Genomic DNA, 23,445 nt, shown 5'->3' on the forward strand with positions numbered 1-23,445 from the left:
GAGGATTAGCTAGTATGGCCACATTTAGTTCACTGTGCTATATTTGTAACAAGAGTCTGTTTAACTGAATGCACACAAGCAGTTATCAATGAGATGCAGGGTCATGCAGGGTTATGTAGGATCTCTGATTAAATACATATGATGTTAAGTTGCAGGGTGCACAAGGATTAAGTTTATATATTGAAGTGAAAGTATAGCAGGATAATAAACTCCTTGGAAAGTTTATTAAGAGGATAGGAAGATCAAGTGTTATGTAACTTTCAAAGGGACGTGCTGAAGACTGGATTTATACTAGCTTATTTGTGTTTTAATATGCAATATATATGTGGGACCATCCTATGAACAGCTAAACTTTTTTGTGATATGCCTTTTCTACATAAAATCATCATGCATAATATAAAGAACATTTGTGTAACTATAACCTTGACATCTTTCATATTGTCTGGGTAAGGTCATGACAAAGATTGAAATAAATGTGAAATCAAACTTTGATGCTCGTATTGTTCAAACCGGGTTACATAAGGAAACTGTTTCTATTAAATCTACAAACCTTAAAATTAGTTTTGTGGACAAGAATTAAATTGTGCAAAAATCTTTCTTTTATTACAAAACTAAAATACCAATTCCAAACCGCATCAATAAGAACAAATAATAAAAATAATAATAAATAATAATAATGGACTGGACTGCATTTATATAGTGCTTTTAACAGACCTATGGCCATCCATATATGAAACCTTAAAGGTTTAAACCTTAAATCAGACTTTTGTTGACTTTTTTGTTAAACCAGTGTTTCTATCAACCTAGAAAATGTGTAAAAGATCAACCCAGTAACTTAGTTTTAATAAACCATTCTCTGCAAACATGTGAAAAAATAAGTCTTTGAAATTGGTCTCCTCTTGTGATGTCAGATGGGGATAGAACCGCCCCTTAATCTGCACTATTCCACAACACAGCACTGCCATTTAGTGCAGAGATATCAACTTATTTGCATTTAAAAGGACGCACCCAAAAACTGCACATTTTTGCCTACACCTACAAAGTGGCAATTTTAACATATTATGATAAATTATCTATATGGTACATTGAGCTAAAAATTAACATATGTGGACACCAAAGATTCATATGACATCTTAAAAAAGTCTTGTGAAATGTCCCCCTTAATGATGGCTGTAGATATTCAGGTGTGCATAATTATTATGCAGATTTTCTTTTCCGGGTAAAGGGCCTAAAATGTTTATCTCAAACTGAAAATGTTTTATTAAATTCCCACGAGGAAGAAGCAATGCTATAGAAATTGCAAAATTAAAGGTGTGGCCATTAGACAAGAAATGCCGATTGAGGCAGCAGTGTCACAAAAACTAAGATATAAAGATAACTGTAAAATATCAATTTTTAAGTAAAATATAAAGAATTAGGGCTGGGAAAAGATTTATCGCGATTAATCGCATACAAAATAAAAGTGATTGTTGGCATAATATATGAGTGCATGCTGTGTGTAATTATGTACATATAAATTCATATAAACATTCATGTATGTATTTAAGAAACATTTACATGTGTATATATATTTATTTATATTTTTATATATTCTATATAAATGTAAAAAAAATTATATAGAAATAAAAAAATCTGACATGAATATATGTATGTGTGTGTGGTTAAATATACATAATAATTACACACAGTACACACACATATATTATGCAAAAAATAACTTTTATTTTGAATGCGATTAATCGCGATTAATTTTCCCCATCCCTATAAGAATTATTATAAAATAAAAAATTATTTGTGAAACTGATGTTCAGGGAAAGATCTGACATTTTCTGTAAATTCTGGTCCAAGTGTGACTATTGACAAAATATAACAATATAACAATTCAACAATTCTTTTGGGATTTTTTAAAATCCAAAGTTAGATTTGTGTTTTCCCCTAGTTATGATGAGTTTACTATTATTCTAAAATGTGGGAAAATAATATTAAAATATTAATTTCATAAGAATCTTATTAAAATATGAATGCATGAGTAAGTGACTCCAAGCGTTGAAATGATGCTGTATATATAAAACTACACAACACTGAGAATCGTATTGCAGAAATTGAGAATGTGTTTTGTATCAGAGCTGTCCAGGGTGCTGAAGGTCAACTAAGATCGCTTGTTTAAGTTATAAAGTAGCTTATATCACACGAGTGTCGGCTATGAATGCAGTGACAACTAAGTTCGGAAATCTCTACGTAACCTGTGATCATGTTTCAAGTTTATACATCACGACCTCACATCATCAATAGATAAGATGAGCCGCGCTGTTCGCTATCTATATCTTTTAGATCTTCAGGACGCAATGTCTCGCGAATTGCAGTCGACGCCTAATTTGGACTATGTGAAATATCTAAACAGAGCTCAACTTCTGGATCTCCTGGAAGACGATGAAACGATACGAGCCACTGTCAGAGTCAATTCAAAGGTAATATTCAAGAGCAAAATTACAAATACACGGTCAAAATTTCTTAAACACGAATTTCTTTGACACTCACTTAAATGTAAATGCTGTAGTTTATTTCAGGATTTACTAAACTGTAAACTGTATAAAAATTGTGAACTGTATTACTGTAGTATATGAACGTAATTACCACACTTTGTTAATGTAGGGTTAGGCTATATGCTTAACTTAATAAATAGCTTACTTTTAGCCTAATATTTACTACTGTATGGTAAGGGTTAAATACACTAAAGGAATCAGAATCAATCAATCCTGAACGCTGTAACACATCATTTTTTTATTAATTTATTAATATTTTACTAATACATTATTCCAGATCATTAAAGCATTTAGCATGTTACCATTTTTGTTGCATATTTGTAACTGTAAATAATTAAATCTAACATTTTTAAGGTTTTGTCTGCAGTTAAAGGCTCTTCAGAGATATAAAGCAGTCTTGCTGTCCTCCAGTTTCTGGCTGGCAAAGCAGAATTTAGTTTATAAGCCCTATTTGACCAAAACCAAGATACTTTTAGCTGAAAAACACCAGGAACTTGGTCAACTGGTCTCATCAATTCAACACAAAGAAAGAAAGCTGGGTAAGCTCTGAATCTGATGAGATTCATTTTATATCACCCGGTCTATGAAATCCAGGTTAAAGTTTATAATCTAATTATGAGATAAGAAGCATCAAAGTTTAAGTTCACCTTTTAATTTCACATTAATTTAAACATTAAAGATATCAAAGTTATATTTTCACAGAATGATCTTTGCATTATATAGGACGATTTTATGTAGAAAACAGTAAAGTATAAAAAATAATGTCTTAAGCTGGGTTTTCCCAGACTGGATCACATATTATTACTTTTTAATGTACAACATTGACTTGATATTTTTGTTGAATTTGCAGAAACTTTACAGCAGAAATTCAATCTTCAACTGATTCATAGATTATTTAAAGAGAAGATCAATCATTCTGTGTGGGAATCTAAGGTGCATTTAAGACAAATGTATTAAAACTCAGTTATTTAAGTATACAGCATTAAGACTTTATCATATTTTCCAATCCTTATATTTAAAATGTTCATCTTTTGCATTACAGTATATATGGCAGACATTCACTGAAGGAAAACTGCTGCCTGAAGATTTTGTGGAATTAATCCAAAACGCACAGAAATTGTACCATAAACGTCTGGTCCAGGCCGAGAAGATCCAGGATCTCATTGCAAAGATAATTTATAAGAGAGATGTTTTTCCGTACATTGGGCATCATTCAAACCTTCAGCACACACCAACCACAATCAATGTTTTTGCTGGCGTCTCTCCTGTGATCTTGCTGCCTGACCTTCAGTCATCACATCTTGCTCCCCTGAGGCATCATTGCTTTGTTGATTCCTTATCCAACAAAGACTATTGTAGGTGCACAGAGAATCATAGATGGCCACAAAGACATTGTTTTTTAAAGCCACTTGAAAAGATTCACAAGCCAAAAACCCCAGAGTAAAATGTTCTGAACATTCATCTTTACCAATGTAATAAAACACTGTTGTTGTAGGTTTTGAACTATTTAAAACAATACAAAAGCTATGAAGTTGGCTAAGCCAATGCTTATAACTTAATAAATACTTCAACATTATAATTCATTATAATGCTCACTGCCTGAGAATGGTCCATTGGGGGTCCAGGTCTTTGATCAGAGTCATCTCTATAATTAGAGCTCATTAAACAGGCAGAGAGAGGTTAAAGGAGAGCCTTTGTCTGCTGTTGGCTTGTCTGTGTCTAGATAATACTTTGGTTACATCGCTGTCAGTATGTGCTATTGTCTGCCACAGCTCAAATTGGGCAATTTTCTCATCTGTCAGCCAAATGCTGAAAGTCTTTGGACAGCTCAATTTGGTACATTAACTGCCTCAGACAGCTGATAACGTTTATTCGTAATATAACTTAACATTTAGTGTTGCCAGCAAAAACATTTACTCATTGATTCAATACAAAATTCTTTATTACAAAAAATAGTTGATTTAAATAAAACTTCTCTAATGCTTACATAATCAAGATATACACCACGTTGTGTCTCATAACAAATAAATAACAGTCAAAAAATACAGATACTTTACATATAAAAAGAGTAAAAAGCACACACACACATACAATTTTGCATAATGCACTAATGTCCTTCTGTAAACTTTGAAGCAAATATTTTAGCGATTCTTTTGGTCTCTTCACTCCTCTCTGATGGAGGGATGATCGGTCTCAATCGAGTCATCCTTCGAAATGCATTATCAGGATTTGCAGGCTCCTAAAATGATTGTGAATCACACAATAAGACAGCTTTTAAGATCACTTACACAAAACATAAATAAAGACAGAAATCATATAGTTTTGTAATAAATAAATAATTCTAGATGAGACAAGTAGAGAAGATGGCAAAGTTAAAGAACCCATATTATGCAAAATCCACTTTTAAAAGGTGTTTGGACATAAATGTGTGTTGGCAGTGTGTGAACACAACAACCCTACAATGAAAAAAATCCCCCAACTCCTTTTGTAATTCTCATTAAACCAAAGCAGTCTTATAAGACATGCAGTTTTGATTCTCTTGTTAATGTGCTGTCACGCAAACAAAGCCCCGCCCACAGCTACTGACTGACTGATTAACTTGACTCAAAAGCTTTTCTAAATGTGACCCGTGCTGGCAAATTGAGTCGAAATGGGCACAGTCTAATTTTGAGCTTGAGGCAAAGTATAAATATTGATTTTGTTCACAATTGAGGTTTTCATAAAAATAAACACATAAAGCCTTCATCTAGCCATCTCAATTCTCTAAATAGTCATTAAACATCTAAAATTATCTTTATTTGTATTATTTTGAGAGATGTACCGTCCTCAATGCTTAATCCAAAATAAATCCACATGTGTCTCTGAGATTTTGGTTTAAAATATGCAGGAATCAGAAAATAATGTTAAGCAATAAAACACTGTGCTGACTGACAGATCCGAATCTTCCACAAAAATATAGACATCTACACAGAATTAGTTTTAAAAATATCTGTTTTAAGAAGAATTCACGCAAATAGTACAGTAGATCTTACGCCGGTTTCACACCGCATGCGTGAGCAGCGCGTGAGGAGAGCGTTTGCTGCGCGTGGTCATTGTGCTTTCACACTGGCTGCGTTTGCAGTGCATACTGTGCAGTTTAAATAACAGTATAAAAATCTCAAGTTTAAATTACATTATTTTACATGCATTTATGAGCAAAACCTCTTCAAGACGCTTTTTGAAGGTCAGTGTAATTTATATAACTGTTATTTGTCTAATCCACATTGTTTTCGTGCTGTTCTGGTCCGTGTAATGAAAGATATAGACACAAAACACAATTATAGACATAAAAAGCCCATGGCACAGTATAAAATCTGTTTCTCTGAAGTTTTACGATAAAATAAAGAATTCACTCAGTGATTGACAGCATGAAGCAGTCGATCGTGTTTCCCTTCAACAGTTTAAGCATAAGATTTAAATTTATAGATGAATCTATTTCTCTGAAGATTATTAAGATAGATGAGGACTCATTTGATGGGCAGAAAGTGAATGAACGCAGTCTTCTGGCAACAGTGTGTTAATATTTCAATGCTTTCTTTTAAATTGCTCAAAGTCATGACTGTTTCAAACACACTTGGCGTCATATTCATGATTTTATTGTAAAATTACACTTTTTCACGTCAAATTCACGACCATTTAAACCATAAACAATTCACTATCACTTTAATTGAGCGTGAGCAGCGCAGCAAAAATAGAGCCGACGCCGAAACGATAGCAGCACTGCTGCTTCAGCAACGCTCCTGCCACGCGAGCACACGCTGCTCACGCGTGCAGTGTACATGCTTTAACTTGTTAACATGGGCGCCGAAAAAAACACCCGCCGCTTACGCGCTGCTCACGCATGCGGTGTGAAACCGGCGTTAAAGCTGTCTGTGTCGATGTCAATAAAACAATAAACAATAAATAAAGAGTGTGCTAAAAAATGTGTGCTAAATCTATGAGATTTACCAGTGATTTTAACCTCCTAAGACCTGGATGAACACATATGTGGACATCAAATTTGTTTATGTTTCCACCATAATACTTAATTCTGTGTAACTGGAACCTGTTGTACAAAAACATGGACAAATACACTGCTTCATGTTCTTAGAAAAATATTTGGTTATTATATTTATTGGTTCTTTCTAACCCCAAAATAGCTGGAAGAAATCTGAAACAAAAAGACAAACCAAAGCTCAGGTCTTAGGAGGATAAGGTATGGATGCAGTGATTTTGTTTTTGTACCCTAAAAAAACTTTAACTAAATTTTTCTCAAAATTGACTTTTCTGACTATGTCAACTTTAAACATGTGTAGCTCTGTCATTTATTTTGTCAGATTCCAACAAATCAAACATCGTAAAAAAGTTTTTTTAATGGAGAATGTCAAAATGTTTCTAAATCTTTTAATACATCTTGTAAAAATTGACATAAAATTGGCCCTTTAAGAAATGTCAAAGATACTGGATATAAAAAGACCAATCGCTCATATTATTATGAATACTAAACAATGGTATGCTCAATAAGTCTAGTTAAAAGGACCAATTACGAAGTCTCGTGAGGCGCTTGCCAACCTGTGCAGATACTTTGGTAGCTAAAACGGCTTCCAATAGTGTTTGTAGTGCAATTTGAGCTCAAGAAACAAAATTTCATTTTAAAAATAAAACTGATGATACTCACAGATGAAGGAAACACAGGTGCCATCCTCAAAACTCTCATGGACGCCTCCAGATGGTGGGTCGGCAGGAAAAAATTTGGAATCTCTGCAGGCTTTGAACTGCAAGCAAGTGGTTTAGATAAACACATTTAACCCAGATATCATGCAGTATAAACTTTATTTTTAAGCAGACGAAGCTTGTAAGGATACGGATTTGCTGACCTCTCATCGCTTTTATCATGTGTTTCTGCATCAGACTCTGTGACAGAAAGTACATTAGGTCTTTCATCATCACTTTCTTCAGTCCCACTTTTACTTTGGACATTATCCTCCACCTCACTTATGCTAGAGAGAGAACAGGCTCCATCCAGACCATCTGGAGATTGCTGCTTTTCCCTGTGGTCTGTGACAAGAGCCTCCTCGTTCCTAAATGTTTCAAGATCACTACCAGCTTCAGATCTTTCACACACATCTGAATCAGAGTCAATGTCCTGTAACTGTGCTGTCAGTGATTGTGGGTTAACTTTGTCTCCTTTAGCATGGTAGGCATTGTTTTGAGTGTGATGTTCCACTAACTCCAGACTTTCCAGGGATCCCATTTCTGGGTCAGACAGGAGGCTGGTCCAGGGACTGGTTCGGTCTGTGACTGAGGTGACCTCATTTAGTGTTCGTGGCTGTATTAAGGTTTCCTCAAAGTCTTCCTCCTCATCTTCATCAGATGGGTTATCGTTGGAGCTATGGTGGACCTTCTCATCTTCAGGAGGAACCGATGACTGATTGGTCTCTTTTGGTGTGAGATAGCTGATTGGCGAGATCTCGTTATCCTCCAACCTCACATCTGAGTCTTTATGAGCCTCACAGCTCTCAGACTCTGATAATATCATCTGATCATCTCTAGAGCTTAAATGTTCCTCAACTACAGCAGGTGAATCTGAGCTTATATGAAGATTTGATGTTTCTTCAGTCTGGTGTTCACTTAAACCTGATAAAAACCATAACAACCAATAAAATAGTATTGACACACTGTTCAGCCAGATTAAAACAAACAAGCTTACAACTCACCTTTAATGATGTTATTGACCTCTCCCACCAGCTGACTGGACTTCAGCAGCAGTTGTGTGTTGTCCATCTCTACATCCCTGAGGTCTTCCTGCCTGGAAGTTTCTCTGAGCTCACTCAGCTTCGGGAACGCTGGAGTGGACAACTTACTGCTAAAGTATCTTTGGATGTCATCCAGCTCACTCAGGTTTTTCCTTATAACACAACAAAAACCTCTTAATCTCCATGAATGCAAGTTAGCTATTTAATCTATTTATTTGATAAAATACTACCTTAGGGCAGAGAAAAGTGCTGAACTGGAGGTGTGGGAATTTCCAACAAATGATGAGTTAGGTGCTCGTTCGCTCTCATGCAAAGTTTGATGGAACAACCTCACGTTCTCCATGTGTTCATCATGGCGATCCGTCACACTCGACCTAAGATGGCCATTTTCCATAAGTTTAGTACATTTTTGTGTCCCATGTCTCACCCCCCCCCCAGTATATCAGATATTCAAATTATTACATATTTATTGCTATAAATACCTGTCAGAAATCAGTTTTTCAAGTTGGCCAGGAGGCGTGCTTATCCTCTGCTCCGAGAATCGACTGATGTGGCTTGGGAAACTGCTGTATGTGGCCGTGGTTTGAAAGGATAGAGCACCAAAAAGAGCCTGCAACAGATATTAAACATATTTATAACCTGTGGCAACAGTCGTAATCTTATAATTTAGGTAGAGTCAAAATGATGTACACTAGAGTCTGGGGCGCTGGGCTCCTGTGCCGGCTGTCTCTGTGCCCGGAGTCCATGTACCGCTCGCAGAGGAGAAACAGAGACTTTTAGCTGTCCCTGACACTGCCCGCTGAAATCATTGATGTTGTACCAGCCGCAAACTGATCGAAAACCCGACAGAAGAGGCGACAGGTCTACAGACACAAATCCAATAACCCTCTCCACATCTGAAAGGAAAATAACAGTTTTGAGCAAAGCTATAAAAACTAGATTACATAAAAAGCAGAATGCGGAAAAACTACTTTATTACCTCCTTTATGCCAAACTTTGAAAACCAAGCATTGCTGTGGATCCACAAGTAGTTCTTTTGACAGCCTAACAAAAGAAAATAGGGCAAAACTGACTACTGTATTTTCCGGACTATAAGCCAGACTTTTTTCATAGGCGGGTACTGGAACTAATAGTCAGGTGCGACTTATACGTCAAAATGATTTCATATGAACCAAGAGAAACCATTACCGTCTACAGCCGCTATAATCCGCACTATGCTGCTCCTGTACTCATGTAATTCATTGGATTCAGTGATGCGGAATGACTTCGAGACCTTTTTCAACTTGATTCAGTTTGTGTTGTTAATTTAGCCTATTCAGCCGTTTAGGTATGTTCTGTATGCTATTGTGTATCGTATAAATAACTGTTTATGTTACTTTAACATGTATGGACACCTATTCAGCCTGTTGTTCTGTGTGCTATTGTGTAGTTGAATAAATGCCTGTTCTTCAGCTTGGATTTTGTGAAATCATTTTCTAAATAAACGCGACGTAGTCCAGTAGATATGTTTTTTCTCTTCAAAACGCATTTTTGACTTATACTCCTAAACGACTTATAATCCGGAAAATACGGTACACATCCTTTACACATAAATATATCATATCTATTCTAGATATATACTTAAGTTACATCCCTTTGGATGAAAGGTACTTACAAATGAATAAATGTACAACTTTACATTGTATCTAACTTTACATCTGCCAATAGAGATGAAAGGATCTACCTGCATTCTTGCTGGTGGTCCCACACAGGACAGTCACTGTCTTTGACTAATGCTGTGGTCACTGTGCCAGGGGCATCAGCAGTGGCGTAAGACACACAGCAACTGGGTAACGCTCCACCTCGCTCAGCAAGAGGACAACCTAAAGATGAAAACTGTTTTAAAACTCTCGCATGTCACGTCCACTCAAAAATTTAGGTTATATCACCCAACTTGTACAACTTCAATGACTGCATATTAATTTCATTTAAATAAACTATTCTCTTAATCCCAAGTTGTCTGATAAAGCAAATGCAACGAGAATTATTTTGCATCATCAGAATGGTTATTTTTACCCTTTAGACTCAGGTGCATGGCTCTTTCTACAGCAATGTTGGCCGTGAAGGTCTCTTCACTGTTGACTTCTGTCGATGGTGGAGGCTCAGAGCTCACATCCGAGTTAATCGGCTGTCTGCTGGGTGACTGAGTTCGTCTAGGCAGCACTGTGGTGGGGAGGTCTCCACCCTCTTCATCCTCTCCTGAGCTACTGAGCTCCTCGCCGTGTGATATGGCTTGGGGATCAAGTGGTGCAGAAGCTGCTGTAGCAGTGATATGGACTCTCAATGCAGCCCCACTTAGATTCTCAGCAGAGCGTTTAAACAACGGATAGACGCCTACCACGAGAGAAAAAGATTTGTTAGGTAGAACTCATCAGAAAGAAATATTTTTGCAAAACAATAATGCTTAAAATGTCTACCACTGATTGTTTGTTGGTGCTCCATGGTCGTAGCAAGAGCGGAAAGGTCCACAAAGGCAGAGCCCACCAGACGGTCAGCGTTATGAGGTCGAACTCTCTTTTCCTTCCCAAAAGCCACCCATATCTGAACCTCGAGCTTCTCCTCCCTTAGGTACCAATGCAAAGGCTGAGTCTTTTTGAGAACCACACTCTTGCTCCCCTGAAACGCCGCAGTGGCTTGACCCTCCTCTCGCTCACCCTCCTCCAGAACAGGGTGTCTAAGTTCTGAGCAGAAGGTCTGCTGGTCGTACAGCTTGTATCTGTAGTAGCAGTACGTGGAACGCTGTAATTCGTCATGTCCAGGCAACAGAAGACAATGGATGGGCAACCACGCTCTAGGCATGGAGACAGATAAGTGCAGAGTCTTTGTGTGTTCTTCATCTTCGTTGTCTTCCTCAACTTCGCTGTCCCGGCCCACATCCCAGCCCAGTCCACGGGCCGAACTGATGACTCGCTCTCTGTCTGCATGATGGGCAAAGTTTAAGGAGATTTCAATCCCACCTGCTGAGTTCAGCCTGTGAGATGATGCGTTTTTTTGAGGTGGGGAGAGACTGTACCAGCCAGATATGCCTGTAAATTATATGTGGAGTAAGCAAGCAGCTACCAGTAAAAGTGTATCATAACAGAAATTATCAAATAATTTCCTACATACCGGTTCTTTTACGAATGAGATCTGAAAGCTTTACTTTCACAGTGCCCAGAACAATGTCCTTAGATCTTGTCTTGACCACTACAATAAGGAAAATTTAAAGTAAATTTCATATTCTGAAAACAGCCATCTGATAGCCACTTATGTTTGTACGACTGTACAAAAACTTACTTTTGCGAGTGTCCATGTTGTAAATGGTAAAGATGGCAACTGCATCCTGCATGAGTTCAGCCAGACTGATGGTCTCACCGCTGTCTCTCTGCACCAGCAGGTTACAGCAAAATTCTGCGTGGTGCTCAAACTCCGGGCAGAAACTTTTGGCAGCCACACGTGTGCTCCGCACCTCACTCTCCGGGAGGAAGGACAACTGCACGGTGACGAAGGAGTTGACCCCCACGTCTGAGTAATACTGCAGCGAGCTGTCTGTATCTGCAAGAACTCTGAGAAACAGTACAGAGAGTCTTTTACCGGGATAGTTTGCAAAAAACATCATGACATTTGGTCACATGACACACAAGAATCTATGAGGTTTAATGTTATTGATGTGTAAACATTTTTGGTTTGATTGACACGCTGAACTGAATGTGCTGAAGAAGTCTGAATAACTGTTGACTGTGGGCTAAAAAATATTCAAGGTAGCTTTACTCACATCGCGGCAGCTTGTAGGCCAGCTGCTCTGTGCACCTGCACAGCGAGAATCACGCTGCGAGATGGCACCACCCCACTCTTTAATCCGACACTCCTCATTGGCCGAGACTTGTACTGAATGCTCACTTCGAGCAGCCCTACAGGCAAGTACAGATACAACGAGTATTCATATGTTTAAACTTTAATTTTACCTGATATGCATGCAGTTTTTTAAAGAATTATGTATCCAATCACCAGAAGGCCGAGGCTCCACGTCAGATGATCTCTCGGTTCTGGGTACCAGAGGGAGGGAGAAGAGCTGTGTATCTGTTTGACCCTGTTTCTGCATAGTGACCATGGCACACAGTTTGGACATGGGCAGCAGTCCCCTGGCTACAAGCTGATCTCTAACATTCGGGTAATAATACCTGCAGATGCAAAACATTGTTTTCCCTTTTAAAAAGACTTTTAAAATCTTTCAACAAGATTTTTTTGAATATGTAATACATATAATATGTATGAAAGCTGTGATAAACATGACATTATGACATTAAACATTATCTAGTAACAGTGCATATAATGATCCATAGGGATCAAACCCATGACCTTTGCATTGCTCTGCACAATCCTCTATGCATTGAGCTACAGAAACAAAACAAAAAGCATGTGACGTTTACCTGCACCACACCTCAAACTGCACGCCGCCTCCATTTCTCAGCCCCTGATTGGCCAGTGAGCTAAGCAATATTCTCTGTACTGGAACATCTGGAGGTGCCAGCAGTACATGGGTCTCGATGTGTCCAAAAACAGGATCTGGCACACAGAGGGTGGTCTCGGTACGGTACGTCTTGAGATCCACATCTGTCAGAGACATTTGACAGAACTAAATGAAAAAAAGCCACTAAACCGAGTTATTTGATGTGGTCTGGAGGAAGGAATAGCTTACTGCTTTCAACAATGCTGAGATCTATGTCTTCTCCTGACTCATTTTGTGCAGGGAAAGAGTATTGGATGTAACAGTCGGCTTCTCCCCAAACTGTGGATTGCAGAGGGGTCAAACCTTTAACTCTCTCTACTCGGAGTAAGAAGACGTGCTCATGAAGAATGTCAGCGGTGGCCCTCGCCTGCGAGAATATCAAACACAGAGCATCATGACTAAAGCTGCATTTTTCTAGCATCCTTGTTGTTATATGCAAGGAATAATTGACGATGGGACGATTGAGTTATTTGAAAATAATGCACACCCAAGGTGGTAATTTGCGTCGTGCTTTTACACCACAGGTGTGCATTATTTTCAAATAATTTGAAGGACCGTAGTCAACCGCGTACCACGGTTATTACAGACATTGCTCTGGTGGTTATTTTAAGACATTTGACAGGTCAGGTGTGCTTTTATCATAAAATAATACATACCCGTGGAACATTACTCAACCAATTAGAATACAGCATTCAACAGCCCCATGATATAAAGGGTTTTAAAGGTAAAGGTAACTAGCCTTTGTTTCAGTGTGCGGCCGGTGGTCTAACATGTGAGGAGGGCGAGGCTGTGGTGACACGTGCTCATCATCTCTCATTCGCTGCAACGCTGCAATCTGCTGTGCCAAACCCATCGCTAGACACACCCGGAGGTTACCACGGGTGTTTCCAGTGAACACATCAACCACAGGCATGTAACTATCCACCGCAACCACTGGATACTGAGACTGCAAGAGCAACTCTGAAATCTTTGGGTCTCTAAAAACAAATTCAAATGATTATTTACGTACTGTACTTTTTAATGAGGTCATTTTAAAGGGGACATTTCACAAAACTTTTTTAAGATGTCAAATAAATCTTTGGTTTCCAAGAGTACATATGTGAAGTTCTAGCTTACAATAGATCATTTATTATACCATGTTAATTGCCACTTTGTAGCTGTGAGCAAAAATGTGCCGTTTTTGGTTGTCCTTTTAAGAGTTGATCTCTGCACTAAATGGCAGTAACTTAATTTGATAGTGCAGATTAAGGGCAGTATTATCCCCTTCTGACATCACAAGGGGAGACAAATTTCAATGAGCAATTTTTTCACAAGCTTGCAGAGAATGGTTTACCAAATGTAAGATACTGGGTTGATCTTTTTCACATTTTCTAGGTTGATAGATTCACTGGGGACCCAATTATAGCACTTAAACATGGAAAAAGTCAGATTTTCATGATATGTGCTCTTTATAAGAGATAAAGAGTAAATCTTAAAACTCTTAAATAAGTACATTATTTACATTTCAACAAAAACGGTGACCAATATACTGTGCACAATATACATACAAATATTTACCTCAAACATTTTATTGGACAGATCTGTTGCTGTAACATTTACCTGAATGACATGTAGAACTGGTGGAGAGGTAGCTTTACTAGGCCGAGAAGTTTATCATGATCTGAGCTGCTGGATCTTAACCACACCTCAATGACCATCATGTTGTTCTGCATCCTCTCCAATAGTTTGTTGGTAAGTGTGACTGGAGCCACCTAGAGAACATAAGTGAAACAACATAAAAAATACAGTTACATAAAATAAAACAGTTATGACATAACATTGATGCTATGTTGTCTATGATGTTACTTTCTTTAAAGAAAACATAGCATTAAAAGAATTCATAATTTTAACAGAAACATAACGTAGAAATAAAGAAATTCATTCGAAAAAGACTGGGGGTAAAACCAGCACTTAATTCCAAGGGCCCCAATGGGAGAGAGGGCCCTTGAAAAATCTGGAATATATTTTACCTGGATATTTTCATTTCCTAATTAAATTTCATAATGAATGTCAGATGAAATGTAAAGTTAGTGTATTGGCTGAATAACTGTTTGACTGACTACATTTTGTAAAAGTAAAATCTAAAGTCTCATGGTCCCACCCCTTACTAATGCAGCAAATGGTTTAGTCCATCTGCACGCGCATTTTGTTTATGTTAGTTGAGCGTCTGGTGGAGCGCAAACTTTTGCGGTGCGGTTGAAATGTTTCTCTCAAAGAAAGCTAAATCAAGCCACCAAAAAAGAAAGGAAAGACAGGAGAATGAAATAAGACAAAACGAGGAGAAACGATTTGTGACTGACTTCTTTTCAAAGAAAGGTGAGCACAAACTAGAACAAAAAGTTTATAGTGCTACACTGTTTGAATATCCTCGCAATTGTTATTGTTAAAAATGAACTGACATGATCATTTGAACTTTCAGATGATAATTCGGTTATAGGCTACATGCAATTTGAGGTGAAGGGCTAAATAAATAATAAACTGTATACTAACAATGCTGTTATAACACAGTTATAACAGCCTAATTTGAAACACGTTTAATTTTAAATGAATAAGCTATAATATCAAAAAAATTTATTATGAATGGAGCTTTTGTTAATGTACGAAACTAAAATGGTGTATTTAAGATTTAATTCATGCCTTGAAATAATAACGCATAATACAAATAAATGTTCTAAGTATTGTAAAAATGTTATATCTTGTTCATTCAGCAAAATAAAATATGACTGAATCAAGTCACCTTGTGCTACGACCCTGGAAAAAGTATAAAATTACATAAAGTCACAAGAGCCCACCCCCGACAATATAAAACTCTGGTGTCTAAATATGGTTCAGACATTTCCTGTTTATACCCACACTTATGCTGCGTTTACACCAACCGCGGTAGAGGCGGGAAGCGCCAGTGAAGTCAATGTGAAGACGCGTTGACGCGCGTCTGGAGGTCCAGCGGCGCGGAAGGGACGTTTGGCGGGACACGGAAGAGATGGTCCTCACTGCGGAACACAACATCCAGGGGGTGGGGTTGGATCTAGATCCAACTCCTCCCACTTTATATACTTTGTTCCGCCAAATGAACCAGTATATTTGCGTTGTTGCAGCCCGCAATTAGTTGCAACCTGTGGTCGCCAACGTTTGCTCTTATCAATTTAAGTGTACGTTTGATTAATTGATTAGTTGAGAAAGATTCATAATTTAGAAAGTATCACAGTTAGGTGTAAGGAGAGGTACGGACACGTTCCCGACAGTTTGATATCACTGAAGGGATTTATTTGTACATTATCCCACTTATTACACAGCTATTCCTATACGAGTAAATATAAAAACAAATTTATTTGATATCTTTTATTAGCAAATAAAAAAAGTAAACCATCTACGAGGGAAACCTGTTTCCTAATGGCTGTAGCAAAGACGCGTTAAAACAAGTTCAAAGTCCATACAAGATAAACATTCAATTTATTAATTTCTAAATAACATGCCATAGCCTATATATTTTAATAATTATGCATATTTATACTGTATCCATTAATAGGTCTTAAACTGCATGTGGTAAGATTACTCATAGTAGGCTTACCCGAAATGTTTTACTCCAAAACATTATAGCAAAAAACTTACATTTCACCCTAAAGGCACTACTTTTATTGTAGTCATAAGTAAAGTTAGTTTTTATGTCAAAATAATAACTTAATTTAGTTACGACTTAATGCGGAAATGGTAACGCAGCAACACGTGTATGAGGTGTCTTGTGGTAAAACTGCCGACCAATGGGATCTCTGGATCGGGATCCAGCTCCGCCCCTGATCTAAATCCAACCCCACCCCCTGGATGTCGCGTTCTGCAGTGAGGCGCTACTGACACGGAAGACGCGTTTCCGCCTCATTCGCACGTCTAGCGAAAGGCGCAAATTGAGTGTGTGCGCGGTACCCGCGAAAGGTGCTTTTTGTGCATTTTGCGGTTCATGCGAATTTGCAGCTGACGCCCAAGTTGAAAAATTTGAACTTTGGTGGAATTTCGCGCAGCGTTAACCAATCAGGAGCCTGCTTGCTGCTGTGGTGGCAGCCCCGCCCGGAGTCACTCATTCAACCTGAAGTAGGGATGCTTAACGATTAATCGCGATTAATCGTTAGCAGAATAAAAGTTATTGTTAACATCATATATGTGTGTGAACTGTGTATAATAACTTTGTATAAATAAATGTACACACATGCATGTATATGTTTTAGAAATGTTTACATGTGTATATACATTTGTATATTTATGTATAATTTATATTATATATAAATATAAATACTTAAAATATTCATTTTTTTTCTTAAAATTATACATGAATAGGTCATATTTATATATATATACACATATTTATTATACACAGTTTACACACATATGTGATGTAAACAAAAACTTTTATTCTGCTAACGATTAATCGCGATTAATTGTTAAGCATCCCTAACCTGAAGGAACGATATTGTCCGTAAGCAGTCACTCGGAGCTATACGACACAAGTTCTAATTTCTATAGAGGAGACAGGAATAAAAAGGACCTCGCTTGGAAGAGTGTCAGTGAGAACTTTGGGCAACCTGGTAAGTTGTAATACACACTTCACTTTTGAGTGAACGTGACGTGATGTTTATCGACCCGCGCCGTTTATTTTCCCCCTATAGTAAGGTTACCAAATACAAACTGGTAACTCTCTTGATAAATGCACAATCAACATAAAGTCATCTTGCAAAGACAACCGCATAGCACTTGCACCTCCCACAAGAAGCGGATTTTGCCTCTGACACGCGTCAAATGCTACGTGATTTTGCCGCCTGAAATGCGATTGGTGTAAACGCACAATTACAGGTTCACAAGTAAACCCTCAAACTTTTTCATGAGGCACTAACCTGAACAAAACTGAATGTTGGATGTTTCTGACCCCAGCTGACTGCCGATCGAGCTGCCTCAACAGATCCCAGAAGCTTGCAGTTCAGGTACATGTTAGGCTGAGCGGGTGCGCAGTTAAAATCCCTCCCATCAGGCACCATGAGCAAAGTATGAAGTAAAACGTCCTCTACTTCCTGCTGCAGAGTCCTATGAGGTGAGCTTTGGTATCGGGCATGCGGTGATGTGGAACGTGATCTGCTTTGAGGAATCAGGAGACTCTGGACCTGATTATTTCCTGTATTGGGAGATGGATCTCTCCTGTGGTCCCTTACACACAAACCATTCTGACCATTAGGCCCCTCTGCCAGGTGGGACGGGAAAGCTTTTTGTGGACTTAAAGCTCCCTTTGCAGGCCTTTTTTTGGTGGAAAAGTTCTTGTCTGCTGCCAATTCAAATGTGACCTTAAAAAACAAGCAAAATGGATTTAATAACTAACAGGCATGTGATGGATAACCCCTTTAGACCAATAAATGTCCTAGACTAAGTTTAGTACATGGATTAAGTGTGTGTGTAAATTACTTTCAGTGGGCCAACTTCATGTTTATCATTATTTCCCTCTGGTCTTTGTACAGGCAAGGCAGCAGAGATGCTGAGAGTCTCATTCTGCATAATGGAGCTCATAGGAAACATTGCTGTTCCAATGAGAACAGGCTAAAGAGTCAAACAAGACAAGATCAGTCTTCTAACAAACCAAACTCATGTTAAATCATTCATGATTAAAACCATTTATATATTACAAAAGTACTTACTGTCTTTTGGAAGTTATTCCTGGTGTAGATCTTGAACGAAACTTTCATTTTCCACCATTGTTTAATAGATGACCTACTAAACTGCACTGGAAACAAACTTTGGTGCTGAAACATCACCACTAAAAAAAACAACCAGATTATTTTACTAGTTACTGGTTGGGTTTCCAGCTTTCACTTTTAAGAAATACAAATTAATGTACTCACCACCCTCCACAACTTTACTAGAGACAGCTTTTGTAATCTCTGAAGGCACCAGCCGAGCATCATCACATCCAGTGGAAACCAGTGGGAAGAGGAACTCTACAATATAAGTGCTATAAAAACAGGTGATAGTTACGTGTTAGTTTAGTTATTACATCTTTATACACAGTTTATAAACAATATTTTTTAAACGTTGTACCATTTCTTTGGCGCAAGGGGTCGAGGTGGTCTTCCTTTTCCAGAGAGATTTCTGGTGAAAGTGCTGTTGGCAGGAGCTTTCAACTCACTGACAGTGACCCTCGCGAAACAAACATCTTCAAGCACAGCCATCTTTTCCACACTTAGGCCAAAGAAATCATCCTTTGGTTTTGCTTCTGAACGTTGCATGTCACCAGAATTCACCCTTAAAAAACAATACAGTCACTTTACAAAACAGCCCGCTTAAATGTCAACTGCAGGAATAAGAATAAGTCTGTCCTTTAAATATCATGTGAACACTTTCAGGCATTTGTTACCTTTCACTTTAACAACAGATTCTATTTTCCCTTGTATGTGTGTATTAGTATTTGTATGACTGACCAGGGCTTTTTAACTGGGGTTGTGTGGACTTGCATCTTCTCAGTACCATTCATCTGATGGTTCTCATCCAAACACTCATCTGATATCTGAAATATGGGTGTTTAAATAATCATAAAAGAATAATGCTGTGGAAAATACACACATAATGAGATGTGTTTTTGCATAGGTCTGCATTGTACCGGAGCTTTGTAGAAGAGGGTCTCCAGAAGACTCTGATCATATTGAGGGTCATTGAGTTCACTCTCCATCAGTACACTGCTGTGATCGGATAGAGAATCCGGAGGAGAACCTTCTCCATTCCAGAACTGCAGCGCTGATCCATCGACACTAAATATTAATAGCAGTTTAAATATATATGATAAACTAATACATCTCACTCGAATGTTTCACTAAACATTTACTTTTAAGGAATAGAAAAAAGATTCAATGAGAGTGAAGTTACTAAGACCGTCAGACCCTAATATTCGGATTTGGGGTTTAATAAGGGAAAGAGGTCATACGAGGTTATTATAACAACATAAATGCGAAAATGTTGGTGACCAAATTAAGATAAAAGGAGCCTGGACTACCTTCCCAGCAGCAGATCCACAGCCATGTCGTCTGTGTTGACTCTATGTTGGCTTGGTACTTCAAGGTCCTGGAAAGAAGGCTGGAGTTCTGTTTGAAGGATGTTCTCCAGAAACTGTCCTGATGAGGGCCTCTGCGGCCTTTAGGAGAAACCACATGTTTAACAAAATTAACCGTCTACATTCTGCTGTTTAGATTTCTTAGATATGTGATTAAAATAATTCCTACATAGAATCAGTGTTGTCTCTGAATAGGGGAAGAGGAAGGTCCTTTAGGGGAACATCTGACTCCACATCAGATTTTAGGGCTGAAACCACCATGGCATTTCTGAGCTTGCTGCCACGTTCCAAAAGAACTGGAACATGAAAAGTAAAAAAAGGCAATTAATTTATAAATAAACGACAATTAAACATAAATTCACAACCATTATTATTTTGATTGTCCACATTTTTCTGTATACCTTAACAATACCAAATTACACGATGTTACAAATCCTAAAACGTAATTAAAAGTAAAAACTTTAGTGGGTTGTACCTGACAAGAGGTCAGCGGATGTATGGCTGTTTGTTGGAAGAGGTTGCGCCACAGCAGATTTGGGGTTTCCATATATGGATGCTGGCATGATGTTACCGCTTTCTTGAAAATACAGGTAATCCTTTCCTCTAAAGGATTGGAAAACCACAATAAATAGACTTAGTATAAATTTTGCACTTAAAAGACACACATATATGACTGAAATAAATAGTATCTGTACAAGATAAAGTGATTTTGTTGCATATTGTTTGTACTAAAAATGAATTACAGGAAGCATTACCTTAAAGGAAAACACCACAGTTTTTCAACATTTTACTATGTTCTTACCTCAACTTAGACAAATTAATACATACCTATATTTTTTCAATGCGTACACTTAATCTTTGTACAGCACATCATGAATGTCTTAGCATTTAGCCTAGCCTCATTCATTCCTTAGGATCCAAACAGGGATGAATTTAGAAGCCAACAAACACTTTCATGTTTTCCCTATTTAAAGACATGAGTAGTTACACGAGTAAGTATGGTAGCACAAAATATGGCGATTTTTAAGCAGATAAAAAATAAGAGCTATATTGTATGACTGAAGAGCACCTAGTTTGCAGCAGTTCGACCTCGGGTGCAGTAATATTGAGGGAAGCTTGAGCGAGAGGGGGAGTAGTCAGGAATGATGATGTTACTGCGCGCCGAGGTAGAAGTTCTGCAAACTAAGTGCTCTTCCGCCATACAATATAGTTCTCATTTTTATCCGCCTAAAAAAATTGCCACGTTTTGTTTTGTGCCACCATACTTACTCATGTGGGGAGGGACAATTTGGTATCTCCAATTTGCCTAACTTGCATGTTTTTGGCCTGTGGGAGGAAACCGGAGTAATTTGGTGGCTTTAAATTCATCTGTGTTTGGATCCTAAGGAATGAATGGGGCTAGGCTAAATGCTAACACATTCAAGACGCGCTGTACAAAGATTAAGTGCACGCATTGAAAAAAGATGGGTATGTATTAATTCGTCTAAGTTGAGGTAAGAACATAGCAAAATATTGAAAAACGGTGGTGTTTTCCTTTAAAACAAACAAATATAACAAACCTGGGTGTGAGGCCAGAACTGGTGCCAGCTGTCTCCTTTCTGGTGTTAGTGGGCTGAGGCTGATCCAGAGATGGAGCCACAAGCATGTTCTGATCAGTCATTACTCCAGGAGCCTGAGCATCAAGGCTTATATCAGTGGTAGGTACTGAGCTACTGCTGTCGTATCCGTCTGTCATCGGTTCTAGGGCAAGTGTAGCCTGTAGTACACAATTGCACAAAGTTAAGTCCAGAAAAGTTTTAATACAATTAGATAATTAAATGTAAACTAAATCAATCAATCAATAACAAAAAACACAGGTAGAGAACAGACAGCTTTCAAATGAGCATCTCATCGACCTGAAGTTCTCCAAGTTTTTCTGATGTTGGGGAAACAAGAGTGAAATATCCATTTATGGAGTGAGACAAAGAGAGTCGAGCAATCCCAGGAATTTGAGCTCGAGCTATAGGCAAATGATCAACCTTTGTAAGAACATCCAGCACCAATGAGCCCATATCTGTGAACAAATTTCAATATATACATATATTTACAAACATATTTAGATACGCATATGTGTATAGAAGAAAAAAATGAGCTCTCTCATATGCAGCAAGATCACACATCTTTGGAAGCACCTTTACCTGTCAAATAAGATGTCAGCTGCTTTGGTCCACATCGAACCGGAAAGCGGGCCGTAGATTTAACCCCCCTCTGCTCAACGTGTCCATCTTTGGGCTTGAAGAAGGTACCGTTAGATGATTCTCCCCACCATCTCAGTCGAACAAGAGTCACGGGAGGAGGTTTGATGATGGTCCACAACACTTTACTTACTGTTACCCTCAGGAAACATCTCAGCTGACCCTCCACTAGAGGAGGAATACTAGTGGACGGAGACACATCACTAAGAGCTAAGAGAGTTAAGTGTTATTTAAAGACATCACAAGCTTTCTCTGCGCTAAGATTAAGAGGTTTGAAACAGCTTTTGGAAAACGAAACGACCGCCGTATAACTTCCAAAACAACTTCACTTACCTTTTCTTCTGTTGCTTACCCCCTTTGAGGGTTTCGCCGTTTTATTCTTCATCCCTTACATCGATAGTTTTCTTAATAAATTGAATCAAAGCTTTCATACTTTGTTGACAGTTGCGTTAACAAACATAATACCGCTGAGCAACGGTCGACCAATCAGATGCAAGAGGCGTCTTCCTCTCTTTTTCGACAAACGCTCAAAGAGGATTCTAGCGCCTCTGGTGGAGTCATGAATCATTACAAGGGACGAACGCATATGATATTTATAATTATAGATATTTTTTTTACAAGTAAATTCTCATACCGTTGACATTAGACAAGTTTCAAATGGTGCTTGTGATATTATTGTCACCTCCATGTAATGAAATGTTCAATAAAAATATCAAAAGTCACCTCACTGGCACATCTAGTGAGTAGTGAACAGTTTTCACTGGAGTGCCAAGGGAGAAATGGGGTACAGGTGCCTTGCTTAAGGGCAACATACTGGCATGAGACTCAAACTGGCAACTTGCAGATTACAAGCCCAACTCTCTAACCACTAGGCTATGACTGCAAAGTAGGGAAGCATTCATAGACACTCACTTCCCAAAAATATTAACTATAATTTTTACTATTATATTAATAAAGTAGTAATTTTAATCAAAACAGGCACAAATGCCAAGTACACAGTAATAAACATTAACATTCTAAATTAACATTGTAATGTTTTTATTTCATTTAGAGAGTAATAAAGTCCACAAGTCAAAATAAAGTGCAATGCAAAGTGCATTGCTCCAACTGGTTGCGTCATTGCTTTTTTAAGATTGAAAGTCCAGAAACAAAAGCTTATAGGTCAAATTTTGTTGCCCCAAAACTGGACCCTGGACCACAATACCAGTCTCAAGTAGCACGGGCACATTTGGAGCAAAAGCCAAAATACATA

At 38.1% G+C, this 23,445-nt stretch overlaps 1 protein-coding gene across 1 annotated transcript; it reads right to left on the minus strand.

Annotated features, from left to right (window-relative positions):
* Positions 1–4,467: 4,467 nt before the first annotated feature.
* Positions 4,468–22,688, minus strand: c2cd3 (C2 domain containing 3 centriole elongation regulator). Its single transcript, XM_065281506.1, has 33 exons — positions 22,527–22,688; positions 22,137–22,403; positions 21,855–22,012; positions 21,519–21,715; positions 20,435–20,562; positions 20,129–20,255; positions 19,903–20,040; positions 19,513–19,660; positions 19,334–19,419; positions 18,954–19,157; positions 18,758–18,867; positions 18,554–18,672; positions 18,324–18,455; positions 17,765–18,205; positions 14,445–14,596; positions 13,585–13,822; positions 13,035–13,212; positions 12,766–12,949; positions 12,344–12,516; positions 12,111–12,246; positions 11,633–11,901; positions 11,465–11,542; positions 10,774–11,382; positions 10,373–10,690; positions 10,041–10,179; positions 9,297–9,361; positions 9,008–9,213; positions 8,800–8,927; positions 8,548–8,691; positions 8,279–8,469; positions 7,439–8,198; positions 7,240–7,336; positions 4,468–4,782 (listed from the first exon to the last, which is right to left on the minus strand). Exons 1-33 carry the CDS (start codon positions 22,576–22,578, stop codon positions 4,651–4,653), a joined length of 6,504 nt encoding a protein of 2,167 aa, XP_065137578.1. The 5' UTR covers positions 22,579–22,688; the 3' UTR covers positions 4,468–4,650.
* Positions 22,689–23,445: the final 757 nt, after the last annotated feature.

The sequence above is a fragment of the Paramisgurnus dabryanus genome, chromosome 8 (genome assembly GCF_030506205.2).
Source record: "Paramisgurnus dabryanus chromosome 8, PD_genome_1.1, whole genome shotgun sequence".
Classification (NCBI taxonomy): domain Eukaryota; kingdom Metazoa; phylum Chordata; class Actinopteri; order Cypriniformes; family Cobitidae; genus Paramisgurnus; species Paramisgurnus dabryanus.